This window comes from Rhagoletis pomonella, unplaced genomic scaffold, assembly GCF_013731165.1.
Source record: "Rhagoletis pomonella isolate Grant_MI unplaced genomic scaffold, Rhpom_1.0 Rhpom_scaffold_00001, whole genome shotgun sequence".
Lineage (NCBI taxonomy): Eukaryota > Metazoa > Arthropoda > Insecta > Diptera > Tephritidae > Rhagoletis > Rhagoletis pomonella.
Window position 1 is genome coordinate 47,107,411 of NW_023458555.1, and position 16,321 is coordinate 47,123,731.

General features: G+C 37.5%; 1 protein-coding gene across 3 annotated transcripts in view; it reads right to left on the minus strand.

Moving 5' to 3' along the window:
• The window catches only part of LOC118745146 (fatty acyl-CoA reductase wat), a gene marked incomplete at its 3' end in the record, with an annotated part of 160,569 nt that overhangs the window by 12,046 nt on the left and 132,202 nt on the right, over positions 1-16,321 (minus strand). For all 3 annotated transcript variants that reach the window (XM_036478688.1, XM_036478676.1, XM_036478681.1), the window contains 2 exon segments: positions 1,243-1,317; positions 14,118-14,261. In XM_036478688.1, the coding sequence (XP_036334581.1) occupies positions 1,243-1,317; positions 14,118-14,178 (136 nt within the window).

Sequence of the window (16,321 nt, forward strand, 5' to 3'; positions counted from 1 at the left end):
GCTGACAATTTTCGAAACAGAGATGTAAAAATCGTTAATAATTAACATTTTTCATAATGACATTCTTGGCAGAAAAATAATTCTCTAATTAATATTTTCATTTATTATAAATATTTGTACAAATTTAAGTGAAACAAATTAATGATAACGCTCAATAAACTATTTTTCGAGTTGAAATTTTGAAATCTGTTCAATAAAATTCAACCTTGCGTATTTTTCAGTGGGTTTTGTGTATTTAGAATATTTATATCGATTGATTGGTACTGAATGAATGTGTGCACACATAGCAAAAGCTGCATTCATCTGAATGCTTATTCAGTGTTAAAAGTTAATGTTTCGTCATTCAGTTTTTTCAATCTTTCTTTGAATATGTTAATGTGTGCAATCGTATCTACTTTGAGTGAATGTAGAATTGGAAAATTATAAGCCACATTCCCCAACAAGGAAAAATTCAATGAAAACATAATAGCATAAAATTGATGATTTTTAATTTCAAATGATTTCACAGTTTTACAGCTCTGGTATTAAATAGGAAAAAAATATTTTCACCAACTGCATATCTGGTCCCTTTGTAAGCTCACTAGGTGGCGCTGGAGTCGAGTTATTTATAAAACCCGTTTTTATGAACCAACTAGGTTCAAATTCCTAAAGTTATGTTACTTGCGTGATAAAATATACTTTTGCCAAAAACGGTGCCGATAGGTGGCGCTGGAGTCGAGACATTTAGAAAATCCGAATGTATTGTACGATCAGATTGACATTAATTGTTATTATAAAATAAATAACCAGAAACAGATGTACTGTACTGCATTCGGTGTATTTTGGCTGTATGCCAGGAGAGATATAGTGAGTGCTGTCTAAAATACAAAAATGGACGAAGGTCTCATCAGACGGGAAATACGTTTTCTCTGATCCGGTGTGTTTTCAGCCTTATTGAGATCTAAAATCTAGCGGTGCAGAGGATTAAAGCTTATTGATAATTCGAATGTATAAAATTCCAAAAAAAAACAATGTATCCTAGAGTAATTGGTTATTTTCATATAGCGCATGATAAGTGCACCATAACTGTTAGTGCATTTGGAATTTTTCTTTGCATACGAATGATGAAATTGTCATAATGTCTAATAAATCACATGTTTTTACGTAGCACATGTCAAGCTTAAGCCACTTAGTGGTTGTATGTATATTTAATATGAGCATATAAATATCAACAAAATTCATTTTAAGTTAAGCAATACTCACTTTTTCCAAAGAAACCGGTGCCACCGGTTAGGAAAACACCTTTATCCTTATAAAATTTCTGTATGGGCGATTCATCTGCAAAATATTTAACAGAAAAACAATTTTAGCAAAAAACTAAATAAACGAGAAGCATAAAAAACGCTTCTGTATAGTCAGCATTAAATATTGCAAAATAAATTGGTTTGTAAGCAAAAACAGACACTAATGCGCCCTCTGAAATGTCCGTACGTTGCGAAGAACACACACATAAGTATGTGCAGGTATATATGTTTTTATGTACTTATACATATGTACATTACGGTGACCCAAAATTTCTTTCATCCAGCCACCCCATGCCGCCGGGGCTTTGAATTTTCCCATGTATTTTACATCGGGAAAATACATTTTTTCTTAAAATTGCAATAAAATCGTGAAATATAAATATTTTTTGATCGAATAAGACTATTTCCCTACAGAAGTCTTCAAAAAATAACACCATGATGCTTATTTAACTTAAAAATTTTACTAAATATGTTTTAATAACACGATAATCCTATCTGTTATATACAAAAAAAAAATTGTTTTATGTTTTCGTAACCAGATCACGAACGAACAGCTCAATGGATGTGTTTAATTCTTTTTTGCATTCTACACGATACCCTCTGTAGGTTTGAGGTAAAAAGTTTGAAAGCTTAAAATTATTTAAATAATTATATTTAAAAATATTTTTGAACGGGCTGCCTTTCTAAATAAAATAGAACAATGATTATTAAAAATTTAAGCTTAGCAAGACCTCTAACAACGACTACAATACGGTATTCGGTTTACACAATTAGCCACACCCATTCTTTTTTTTCAAGTAATGTTTTGATGTCGCATTTCCAAGCAAAACTGTAGTTTGGGGGGTTCTGAAAATCCAAGGACAACACACCACCGCCAATTACACCCATCCAGATGCACTGTTTGGTGCAGTGTTATGGTTGAAAAAGTTGTTAACTAAGATGCGTTATTTAAGTTAAGTAAAATTACGAAATCTGCATTTTTGCACATTCGATAGTTTGACATAGTCGCGACGACCTTAGCACCTTTTGCTTGAAATTGATATTTTACTTAACCGCATGTAGCATGATTTAAAAAAATTGTATTATAGACACATGGCAACCCGTTCTAAAAATATATGCGCCTTAAAGTATGTATTTTCAAAAACCTTTGCTGGGCGTGCATAAACCCTCCATTTGATACCCATATTGTAGTATTAAATAAGCCTACATTTTTAATAAACGTTGTTGTATTTTTTAGATTTTTTTATTTTTAACGATTTTATTGCAATACTACGAAGAAATTTATTTTCCCGATGTACAATACAACTTGACGGATTTCAAAGTAAAAAAATACGTGTCTCCTTATTTTTGATATTCTTCAGTTCTGGAAGGCGGCAACAGCAAAAATTAAAAAAGGTGATTTTTCCACCATATTTTTTTGGACCAGCCAAATGTTGATATATATGTAGTACATTATCTTATGTTATGTATATGAATGCGCCACAAAAATGCGCACCAACTTAATGACACTTTCGAGATACTCATAAAATTATGCAAGTGCCTAGCTGTGACGACTGCCACCACCCGCATCAAAGCCACCCATCCATCACTTTCACGTCAACAACGAATTTCATTATGAATGCGCATTTTGGACGTAGCAAATAAGTAATCAAACGTTGAAAGCGCTGAGCTGTGCTTGAATTTTTCCTCGAAAAGGCCCATTGCGCCTGCGCGTAATTACACCACATATACGACGCATAAATATCAGAGCAATTATTCACGCACACACATACATATGCATGTATGTATGGATGTGTTTGCATGGACGTATGTACATACGTATGTAGGCATAGACTTGATTATTTTTGTAAATCGCTTGCAGTAAATATTAAAAGAGTGGCATCAAAACACTAGTTACAAACGTAATTTATTGATACTATATACAATAGTAAATCCTTTAAATCTTGTGTCAAGCCTATTGCAGAAATACAATACATAATGGGGTGAAGGCAGAGATAGCCAATATGGAGGATGAAGCATTGCAACATCTAATTTGTGGTTGCCAGGCATTGGGAAGGCTACAGCAGCAACACCTACGGTATCTAGTGGAGATCAGCAGCTATGGCCGGGAAAATTACCCCAGTTATATTTTAAGTATTCCGGAGATTAACATTAAGACTTATCGTCCTAACTGCTGGTAATACTATGAACTGGATGTCTGCATAAATACACTCGAAACTAACCTATGCAAGTAGACTTGAGGAAGAGAAACTTAGTGCCTGAAAGGAGAAGAATACCACAATTTCGTATAACTGAGCGATGTTATTCGACGTCGCTCCCTTGCACAACCACATATTTGAGCGTATTAAAAACTGAACGTAGTATGAAAATGGTTTGTTTCTGAATGTCACTAAACAAACGCTGCAAAAATACCAGCACGCCATGTCCAGGCAGTTAAAAAGTTAGATGAAAGTATAGAGTTAAATCTGAGTGGCATAAAACCATTGAAAACTTTTAAATTACATAATCCCTTCTGATCTAATTAGTCTCATTATGAGTATTATTACCAATATGTGATTTTCGAGGAGTTAAGGCCGCTGCCGACTCAGTTGCCTTAGTTGCAGTATACAGATCCAGGCCTGGAAAATACAAAAGTAGTGTGGGAGCTTATACGGCTTTTCATGTCCAAGTTCCGAACAAAATACAGCAGCTTCCACTTCTCCATTCATTTTAGATACATCCGTAATGGATGAAATGGCAGATGTTCTGATTGGTCCGGAATCTCTTCTTCCTCCTGCCGTGCTTTCTTATATAGTTTAGCACATTCTTAAAACCGGTTTAAGTAAAATTAATTTACTTAGCCGTTTACCTCACGTTAATTACTGTAAATTTTCGAATTTTATCTACTGCTGCCGTAGCGAACTTGACGGAATCAGCTGTTCGTGTGACGTCATCATAGAAATGCTCGCACTAAAATTGTTCTCACGTAAATAAACACAAGTGCAACATTTAGTACCGGACCCGAGTTTTCTCTTGGCAAACCTGCTTTGCATTCTCCAAATCTTTGCTACATAAGTAAACCGCAAACAGTACTTAAATATATATGTCGATAAGGCTAGAGATTAACACAGTATCTCCTTTTTGCGGAAATGCAGAGAATGTACCTTCGGGATGCGCGGTCTTAGAGAGGTTTAGTGATCTTTAATTCCACCCCAGTCTAAGTAGTTTCTCTGCTAAGGTCTTCAGCATCCTATGTGATGACAGGAAAGTGGGTTTATATGAAATATTCCACCGTTTCCTCGCTGTCCTTTGTTCATTCACCATTCTCTTTTCATATCAGTAATGGCAAGAACATTAGGCATTCCAAAAAAGCTACAAGGGTGGACTACTAGACGTTGGTTTTGGGTCCGAGTGAATGTTTCACCACCCATATTCCAGCGAGAAAAGACTCGATGGGTGTAGTATCTGAAATCGAGGTCCTATTAACTCATTTACGAATGAAACGAAGCTGAATGGGAAAGTGGGTTGAAATGTCTTCTGCGAATAACTCTCGATCAACCTAAAATTTAGGCAGTCGTACCGCTTTAGCGTTCAAGCAGAGGTAGACGCTATAAAATAGACTTCGGAATGGTTGCTCCCTTTTGTAACAATACTGAAGGAGGTAAATGTCTATTCCGGTACAAAAGCAACTATCAAGACTCTTGGCTGCTTGGTGGGTCGATCAATAACCATTGGATTACAACGCCATTAAGCTTATGTGGTTTCCGCACCACGGAAAAATTGCTTAAAACTATATGGTCAGTGCGCACGGAAGAAAGTTTTAATGCTCCCCTGATTTCGTGTGGTCTACTTCTGGACAGATTGGCCTTTAGTCAGCTCAGTGAGCGCTAGGCCAAGAACTTGGGATACAAGGTGGATGAATCCTTCTGGTCACGTGCTAACCGGAGTCGCTCCAGGGAGCTCTTGAGACTAAAAAAATACACCTCCTGCTATTGGTGGGAGTTCTAAATGGTCATTGCATAGGTAGGGCGATGACCTTTACTATACCAACTGCAAGGAATACAATGAGGTGGAATCATCTCAGTATTTGCGAACCTACTAGTTCATTTGCACCAAGCCTTAATTGCAGTTTATGCCTATTGGTAGAAGTGAATTACAACTCGAAGGGGGTTATTGCTCATATTTAGTACAAGCAAGCGAAAAGAATGAAGCAAAAATTAAGAAATAAACCTTGCGATAACCTCTCGTTAAAATTATTATAACTAATCTGAGCTCTAAACTGCATATGAGCGTTTGGGCATGAAGCGTTTCCAATCCCGCCCTCCATGTCTTTACTCTCCCCTCACCCTTCTGGGGTCTTTTCCCCCTCCGCACTTAAGAGCGCCTCAATGGATACCTTAAATCCGAGCGCTGTGCGTAAAATTAAAACTAGGCTTCATATTTGCTTGAAATATCCATCGCAGATCTCTACTTTGTATTTACCTGGTCTATGTGTTGTTTTACCTGCCATACTATCCAATAAGGACAAAATGTGTGTAATGTAATACATGACGTGGTACCCAGGCTCGTAAAAATTTGCAAGCCTATAACTCCAGTTCTTCAGAGCCTTATCGTGCACATTTATTTTCTAACAACCTCCTAAGCTTTTGCATTCCGGGTCATATTTCTGCCTCCAAGCAGAGGAATAGACCCGTATCTTTGGCGGAATAAAGTTTAATTTCTAACTTACAGATGACGTGAAGTAATCTCAACCATGTCATGAATTAATTAAAACCAAGTTAAAGTATATCTGTCCCCATCAAAATCCGCTCCCATCCAAATCCGCGACAGTCCAAGAAACTACTGGGTATATATGCGCTTAATATGCACGACATTAAATCTATCCCCTGATTGACTGGCTGAGTGAACAAAAGTGACAAGCTTGACATCGAAAGTGGTGATTTTTTATACTCGTAAAGTCCCCGCAAGTACTCCTACGTAAATACATACATACGTACGCAGTAAATTAAACTACATTAGCGTACCTATCTATGCCCTCTCCCTATGTGAAGGCGCGACTTTAGTCAAGGCAATCATAATGCTGGGGCATTAGGTTTGTACAATGGTGTTGTCATGATGACACCATAAATTACAAGTGGCCAAAGCAAATATTTGTCGCAAATATTGTTGTTGCTATTATTGTCGCTATTACTGTTTGTATTTTACTCCATAGCTTACAAATATAGCGCTTAGTCATTGTAATTTTGCTTATTGCGACCGCCAGATCTATGCTCAACTGGCGCATCGTTGGCACCTGCATCCTCTTACAGTTCTTCATCGTCGCACATCAGCAGCAGCTTGTGGCAATTTTAACTGGCCTGAGTCCATAATACGCCTATAGCGTCACGTAGGCATGTGTGTGCGTCATGAGTTGGTTAGAGCGGACATGTAAACATCTTGCCGCTATTTAGCTGCGCGCATACAGTGACGGATAAAACATTGAGAACGAACGAGTTTCAAACATTTTTTTTTTCACAATTCTGGAAAATGTCGTTATAAGACGTTTGCAATGAAAATCTCTTTCAAGAATTCGACATCGAATTCGGAAATTAAAAAATAAAAAACCTATATGATCTACGAAATTAAAAGATGGAAGTATAACGAATAATGACAAAGGAATAATTACCATGAAAGATGTAGAGATGTTAGTTGGTATTTCGAGATATCGTCCACCAAGGGGCGCCGAAATGAGGAGCCAAAGAAGACGAAAGACCACAAGCGCGAAGGTCAAAAGGGTAAACAACGAGTACCCCAACCACGAGGATGAGGTAGCCCATACGCGCGGATTCCTGACAGAGGAACTCCAAATTATGAGATTACAAGCAGCGCAACCATAGTCGACAACGCCGACTACATGATACAGGAGGGACAACTCTATCGCCATACCCAGCGCCGATCCCAGGGCAAAGAGGCAGTACTCTGGGAGCTGTGTGTAGCGAGTCCTCTCCGCCAACATATCAAATGATAGACACCTGGATATTCGCCGAGCTCTAGCGCGGATTGCCACCCGGTATTATTGGCCGGGAATGTTTCGCAACATCAGTCGATACGTACGCCGATGCGAGTCCTGTCAGAAATATAAGGTGGGAAAACGCAGGTACCAGAACGGATCGCAGCAGAGAACGCGACCAGGGGCGCATGGGACGCCGCTCGTGCTCGCGCCGAAGCCACAGACGCAAACGCAGCCACAAGACATGCAGTTCTCACCCACGCCACCACACAGCCATGCAACCAGCAACAAGCGATGTACACACGGGCAGCCGCCAGGCGTGCGAGCACCGTTTGCGCAGCCGCCACATACGCCACCGCTACCCACGCGGAAGCCATGCGCGCCATCTCAGTGCGACCGGTCGACGCGCGGCCCACGTCGCCGCATTTTTACACGCGATCGCCACCCGAGAAATCTCCAGGCGCACGTATACGCCCAAAACGTTCTTAAACTTAAGCCCTCCGAAGAGGAGGCGGAAGTGTGAGGACTAAATATCCGCGGAATTTAGCTCACACGAACGCATAACCCTAAACCAACAACAACGACTACAGCAACATCATAGACACGGCCAGCCAACACGAGAGACCGTATCAACACTCCATGTCTACACCGTCGTCATATCAACGCAACATCAGCAACACAAAGAGCACCAGCTATAACAGATGTGACTTAGCAACATACGAGTCAGTCAACACGGAGCTGTGGTCGTGAACGCACTGCTACCAACAAGTAGTCCTTGACTTGTATAAGGGCCTGCCAGACAGGGCTTGGCTATTTCGAGGTAGAGCGCCGACACTGTACAGTCCACCGTCAGCCCGCGCGACGGCAACGCTGACGTCACCCAGGAGCAGATCGTCGACGTCGCCCAGCAGAGTGCGCCGCCAGAGGAGAGTGCGACGACAGAGGTGAGTGCACCGACAAAGGGCAGTGCTCCGACAGATTAGCGCGCCGGCACCGCCAACAACAAAACGTCAGTAGCGGAGCTGTGGTTGTGAACGCACTGCTAACAACAAATAGTCCTTGACCTGTATACGGGCACGCCAGACAGGGCTTGGCTGTTTCGAGGTAGAGCGCCGCCACTCTACAGTCTACCGCGAACCCGCCTGGCGGCGACGCCCGCTCTCAGCTCCATAGAACGCCGACACAGTAGCGCCCACATTGCGTCGCAGCAGAGCACCGGCATCGGAGCGCCGACGTCGCACCGCAGCAGAACGCCGGCATATTAGCGCCGACGCCGCACAGCGACAGAGTAGCGTAGACGCCGTGCACTAGCAGAACGCCGACAGCATCGACGTCACCCAACAGCAGCACGCCGATAGTATAGCATAGCGATAGTAGAATTTACATACCTTTAATAATGGAGAAAATAAGAATTTCGACGTTATAGAGAATAAGGAAAATTAAAAAAGGTACTATTTCCAAAGGCCCCACAATATAAATTTATTGTAACGGACCCTGGGCACGGCGAGTATACCCAGCATAGAGAATAGAATCGGCGGGGCCTTCACAGAAAAACGCTTTGTTACACTACATACCGCGCCCTTTCTTCAAAGGTGTACTAATTCAACACTTACCTTAACTTACACTTACGTATTTTTCAAATAGGTGGTAACCAGCTTAAAAAAATTTCCTGGACAGTTCACTTTCTTAAATTTTTTTAGCTTAGCACTATTATTGTCATATCTATATATATATATATATAATACGCGAAGGATTTTTTTGTCCAGGACAAAAGATCTGCACCGTTCGCTCGATTTTCAAAATTAGGGCGCCAAATTAAAGCGCTTGGCCTGTAGATGTGCAAACTAGTTTTCTTTTCGAAAAGAGTTGCGCGTTGTAAGTTCAAATTAAAGTCACACCAATAATTAAAAAAATAGGTATCAGTCGAATGGTTTTGAAGAGCTTTGTGTCATAACTTGACTGTAGAATGGTTGCCACCTGTTTCAAAAATCAAATTCAATTTGAATTAAGGGAATTAGGTAAGATAAATATGTATCACCATATGGGTGCCAAACGAAAGGGGTCTCAGAAAATATTTTGAAGAGCGTTACCGCCAGTTTAAAAGTCGAATTCAGTTAACTTATACACAATGAAATAGTAAAATAAGCCAAACAAAAGAGTACTAATAAATCTTTAGTTTTAACGTTAAAAATTTTTTTTAATTGAGAGTTGCCACCTGTTTATAAAATGAAATTCAAATAATTTAATACGTTTAATGAATTACTAAAATATTGGCATCAACTTTGGCCATAACTTTGACAAGGCTTTATTTCTGAACTATATTTTAAGGGTTGCCACATGTTTAAAAAAATCATATTCAACTTAATTCAGTTAATTAAAATATTTCTCACAACGTCAGACGAAGGATATTTAAGAAGGTTTTAGTTTGAAGCTACTTTCGATGAGGGTTGCCACCAGTTTCAAAAGTCGAATTTAATTAACTATTTAAAATATGAAAATACGGGTGTCAAGCAAAAGATTGTTAACAAATCTTTAGTAAGAACATTTAGAAAGTTTGAGGTAGGTTGCCATGTGTTTAAAAAGTGGTATTCAAATTATTTTAGGTTGGGTGAATTATTAAAAGGTAGTTAATTGAAATGGGTTTGAAAAACTTTATTTCTGAAATATATTTGGGAGGGTTGCCAACTGTTAAAAAAATCCAACTCAACCTTAATTAAAGAAAGAAAGGAAAAAGATTATCTTATCAAATGAAAATATTGAAAATATTTTTGAAATGATTTCCACCTGTTTAAATGTTCAAATTTAGTTGTCGTATAGAAAATTTTTTTATGCAATATTAAAATATCAGTGTCAAGGTTATTCGATTTTCACCGTTGTTTAGAATTTATAATATCAGATGTCGAAGTACAGAGATTGGCCTTTAGATGTGATTGATGATATTAAAAACCGACACTATGCGAGACCTCTCTTCACTCAGAAATGGCTGCACGGATTTAGAGGTAATATGGCACTCGAATCCCTTATAATTATGAGTAATGTACGTACAAACAAAACAAAAAAATTGTTTATTTGGCTTCTGAATTATTAATTGTTCTTTAATTTCTATAATGTACAGACATCGGCCTGTTACAATTTTATTATACAGATTAATATTTTTAATTGAAACGGTGCGATAATTCTTTCGCTGGGTACCTCTTTTTTGTTGGCAGCTTTCATTTGAGTCTCAGTGACGTTTGTAATAATTTGACTTATTATTTTATCCGCCGCTGTTCGTGCAAAGCGTTGCAAATTATTTACGAACGTGGGTATACTATATGCAGATATGTGATTGCGTATATGTATGTAGGTGCGCACGTGTACCTTGCAAAGTAGAAACCCTAATTGCCAATCGACAGCTGCCGGACTGAGAACCACATCCGAACATTGTAATTCCCCCCCATAAGCCTCCGTTACTCCGTCACCACTAAAGCCTGTTATCAGTTGTGGTTGTTTTTGTTTGTGTTGTTGTCAACCATCGATAACGTTAATCACAAACACATACGATGCTTCTCCCGCAATCTCCCTTCCGCCCGACATTTGCATCGCCTGCACTTGAAATTAGCATTATGACGCGGCCCAGCTGCTAAGCTCACAAGCGGCACCAATAGCAATTGCAACAACATTGCCAACAACAGCAAAAGCATTGAAGCGAACATTTTCGCGCAGCAATTGCATCAGCGTTTTACAAACTCAGCACATCCTCCTATACTTGCGGAGGCAAGAGTGGGGCTGTTTGGATGCATTTGTGTCAACATCAGCGAAAATGCTAACAGCCACCAACAAACACAGCAACAACAATAACACCAACAAAAGGCTTTACTTTTTAGTCAATCAGCAATCACATTGAGCGCTTCAGCCATATCAGCGATGCATAGAACAGCGGGCGCGCAGGCTTACTTGGGGCGGCGAGAAATCACTCAATCCAACATTACCTATCAGCAAGTGGCCTTGCCTAGCCAAAACCAGCGCCCATGCATTTAAACCGCTAGGCAGGCAAGTAGATGGATCGGGCGCTTATTGCTGCTAGCCAGCAAACCAGCCAATCAACCAGACATGCAGTCAGTCAAATGGCAGATGCTACCACCGCTGCACTGCATGGATGCGCGCAGCAGGCATTGGCAACATTCTCTGGACACACACACACACACACACATTGCATATACATGTGCATCACACGCTGACACATAATGCCATTGGTTGGTGTTGCATTTTGGTTGGCATAAATGTTGTGGTGGTTGTTGTTGCCACAACTATTGTTGATGTTGTTGTCTGTCGCTTGCTTGGAGTGCTTTTGTGTTTGCCTATGCTAATTGGCTTAATGCATTTCAAGCGCTCTCCAAGTCGTCCACTCGACATTTCACGCTGAGAGGGTCGCCTGGAGTGGGTGAAACTTCTTCAGTCAATGTGACGGTACACTAGACTCGCACAACAATAGTGCGGGTGGCGCAGATGTGCATAACAATAGCACTGACATTTAGCTGAGAAATACTATTTTAGCAGTCGCGCAATTTTTCGTTAATCTTTTTTTTTTTAACCGGTGAATGTTTTGAAAATTAATAATATTTTTTTCACTGAGGAATTTAAATATTATTTTGAGGTTACACTCAAATTTAAAGTTAAACTAAAATTCGTGCTCTAAATCTAAAACAAAATCAAACGTACAACCAAACTTAAACTTAAATCCAAAGAGAAACTCTAGCTAAAAATTAAGCTCAAACTCGAACTTCAAACTCAAAATCGAACTTAATTTGAAACTCATGCTCAAAGCCATACTCTGAGCCTATGAGTCACACTCAACATCAAAATCAATCCGAAATTCAAACTCAAACTAAAACTCAAGACCACTCTCAACATCAAACTCAATCCCAAATTAAAACTCTAAATTTATACTCAAACTCAACCCCACCCTCACATTTAACTTCAACTCATATCTACCTTAAACTCAAATCCACATTTGAAATCAAAATAAAACTCGCACCCTAAATCAAAATTAAACTCAAACTCATATTGGAACTGAAACTTAAAACAAGATGAAGCTCACATTCAAATTAAAGCGAAAGCTTTGCTTATAATCTAAGCTCCATATCGAACTCAAACTAAAAATTTGCACTCAAACCCTAGCCAACATTGACACTCGAAAACAAATTCCAAATAAACCCTTAATTCAACTTCTACGTCAAACTCAACTTCAAACTCAACTTCAAACTCAACCACAAACTGTGCCTCAAACTCAAACTCACTTACACCAGAATGAAAACTTAACACGAAATCGAAACTCCAACATAGACTCAAACTCTTATTTTAAATGATCACTCAAACCAAAATTTAAATTAAAACTTAAGCGCAAAATCACACTCAAACTCAAAATCAAAATCAAATTTACGCTCACGCTCAAACTTAGACTAAACCTCACACTACATACATCTCAACCTTAAACTTAAACTTGAACTAAAATTTAAAATTGAACACAAACTCCAAGTAAATCTCTAACTTACACTCAAACTCACACTCAAATTTAAACTCAAACTGCGTTTCTAGCTGTCATCCAAACATAAACTATGAAACTCTAAATCACACCAAAACTAAAACTCAAACTTCGTTCAACTCAGAATTAAAGAAGCTTAAACTACAGTTTCAACGCAAATTTATATGTAAATTCAGTCCCAAACTCAAACATCGACGAACTGAAACTTAAAATTAAAAAAAAAACTCACGGTTAAACTCAAACTTATACTTAAACTCAAACTGAAACTGAAACCCAAATTCGTACTCAAACTCAGTTTCTAACTCGAATTCAAACTCAAGCTCAATTTAAAACTCGAAATCCAACTTCACTCAACTCAAAATTAAAACAACGCTTGCACTATAGTTTCAACTCAAACTTAAATGTGAGCCCAGACGCAAGCTCAAAACTCGAAACGAACTGAAACGCTAGTATGAACCCGTTACCCTACCCTAACTTACACTCTCTACCTCCTTCCACCAGCTAGCTGTCAAACGTCAACTAAAATATAAATACATATGTCAACTTGACAATCTGAAATTTTAGCAAAATTTTTTCGCCAAGCACCACATTTTTCGCACTTCATATTTTTCGACAACTTGAAAGTTCAGCCAGATTTTACGCCAACTACAACATGTTTATTATATTCGCAGCTGTGTTGGAGTTTTTGCCGCCTTTGCCGCTTTTGTTGCGTTTTTGTCACTGTTATGTCGCATCATTTATCACTCAACCGCCCGCTCACATCGTTCTGTGCCTGGGAAAAGCAAAGCAAAGCAACGCAAAAGCCAAGTGCACTTTTTTGTCAACAACCATCACATCCGTCGTCAGCGTCAGCGTCAGCATCATCGCCAACAGCTATTAGCCTTTGTTAGTTGGCATTGTTGCTATTATTATTATTGTGTTTGCTTGTTGTTGTTGCTGTTGCTGTTGCTGTTGTAGTTGTAGTTTATGCACTAAATTTTTACACAATAGACAATATGTATATTTTCACTTGTTAATCCTCGACAATACTGCACTCACTGCTGCTCTCTCGTAGTTGCTATTGTTGTTAGGCGTTTTTTTTTCATCTACTCAAATTGTCGTCAGTGTTGAGGTGTTGTTGGCGCTGCTTGTGGAAGTGGTGCTCCAATGAACTCCACACAATTCACACAAGTAAATTAAATTCGCATTTCACTCGCTTATAGTTTTTTGTTTGGTAATTTATTTCGAAGAGTTGTTTTAAACCTTTTTGATTTTTTTTTTAATTATTCACATAACTGTATACATATACGCACAAGTGTGGTTAGCAGTTAATAACACTTTTTGTACGATTTTGTGTACTCACCTAAAACTGGTGTAATAAACTGATCCTCTATGCTGGAGAATTCCTTTATATTGTTATTCATCGTCACTATTGTTGTTGGTCCTTATTCTTGGCGGAATGTAATAGTCTCTATCTTGGTGTTTTGAATCAAATATTTGCAAAGATCTATAAAACAGAAAGAGAGATACGATTAATTGGTATTTGTTAATAAGAGCGAAGCGAATATAAATTTGTTTTAAACAGGTTAAGAGTGATTTTTTTTTTTCAGAAATATAATTCCACCGTGCGACAGTAAATTTTTCACACAAAAACGTGAATTTACTCGCGAAAATATGGGTAAATTATAGTAAAACTGCGTAGGTACTTGGTTTTTCTCAGAAATTTAAAAAATATGATTATTTCAAAAAAAAAATATTTAAAAAATTCAGTGTATGTAGAAAAATAATTAAGGTATCGTATAAAAATAAAAATTCTGTATAATTATAACAGAATAAATTTTTTTGTGCACAAGGACGAATGGGTATGGAATATGTCCTTTAAAAATTTTGTCTTTAAATATATGTACTTCAAAAATTGCAATATTTTTCTTTTAAAAAATTGTTGTTTGAGGACTAATATACGCACGACCTCATCATCTAATTTCTTCGTGCAAACCTAATAAATTTACTGCTTTTAAATTCTAAAGAATTTACTCTCTCATTTGGTACCCATATTGTTATTCTACATTGCACTGAATTTTTTAAATCATTTTTTGAATTAATCATATTTTTAAAATTTCAAAGGCCTTTGAAAAAAATACTGAAGTCAGAGTGAAAAACTGAAAACGCCGTTTCACTATATTTGTCCCATAGTTTCGTAAGTATATCGATTCTTTCGTGTGTTTTGAAATTTTTTTGTTTTTTTTTCGCACGGTGTTATCAGCCAAATATATGGTTCCGAAAAAGTCCTGAACTAGTACCGAAATGGGCCTTTACTCTCACTAAAAATTATTACGAGCATGAAAAAACTTTTATATAATATGTAAGTCTCAAAGTTAATGTTCTTTAAAATTTAAGGGATGTTTCCAGCTCTCAAGAAAACCGAAAAATTCATATAAAATGACGCACAAGAAATTAAAAACAAATTTCTTAAATCAGTTCTCAAGAAAAAATGCTCCTTTTACTTGGTATATCGTCTAGTTTATAACAATTAAAGTATTCACTAGATATTACCAGCCAAAGTTAAATTTTTCAAATTCATAAACTTTGAATCATTTGCGCGGGCTAAAGATATTTTTTAAATAAATCTTTCGTGGGCATCTATTATTGGCTTTAACAGCAGAATATTACTATTACAGTACGATCAAATGCCTTTAATTTTCCCCCATAAAAAATTCACCCAGCCTAATGTATGTGCATATGTAAATAATAAATTCGTTGAATAATTTGTGGAGGTCCTAAAGGCCTATGATTTGGGGTCTTCACACAGTATCACACGATTGGTACATTTGTACAGATTTTTACATATTGGGTTATTGGTACAATATAAAAAAAATTGGAAGATATTTTCTTTTTGTAGTCACACGATTGGTACAATACAAAAAACTTCTATTGAAAAATTTGAAGAAATTGTTTTGATTGGGATAAAGAAAAATATTTAATTGTAAAAGCAGCTATACATATTTTGAGAAAAGAGCTGTGGATTGGTATCATCAGTTTTCGGATATCTCCTTTATTTTCCAAATTATTGACTAAAGCTTTGTGGATAGTTTAGTAAAAATTTGGTTAACAATGATGACCGCATTACTAAACCGCTAAACTTATCAAGTGTTAAAATTTCCAATAAATTAACCGTAATTTTTAGTCATTTGAAACTTGTACTTTGTTCTACTAGAATTCAATGGCCTACAAAACTGCATACTCAGAATCTAATTAAAATCTCGAAGTTTTTACGAAAATTTGTTGATTTTTTTTTGTACAGATTTGTACATTTTTATATTGGGCTATTGGTATAAAATAAAAAAAAAATTGGGATTTTTTTTGTACTCAAAAGCCTGGTACAATACAGCAGCCTTGTATTGAAAAATTTCAACAAATTATTTTTCTTAATTGGGATAAAGAAAAATATTTGGGTATTCACACAATTGGGATACATTTTGCACCAAATTTCGGCAAATTCCCAATCGTGTGACACTGCTTTTACACTTGTATTTATACGGATGTTGGTAAAGAATTAACTATAAAAAA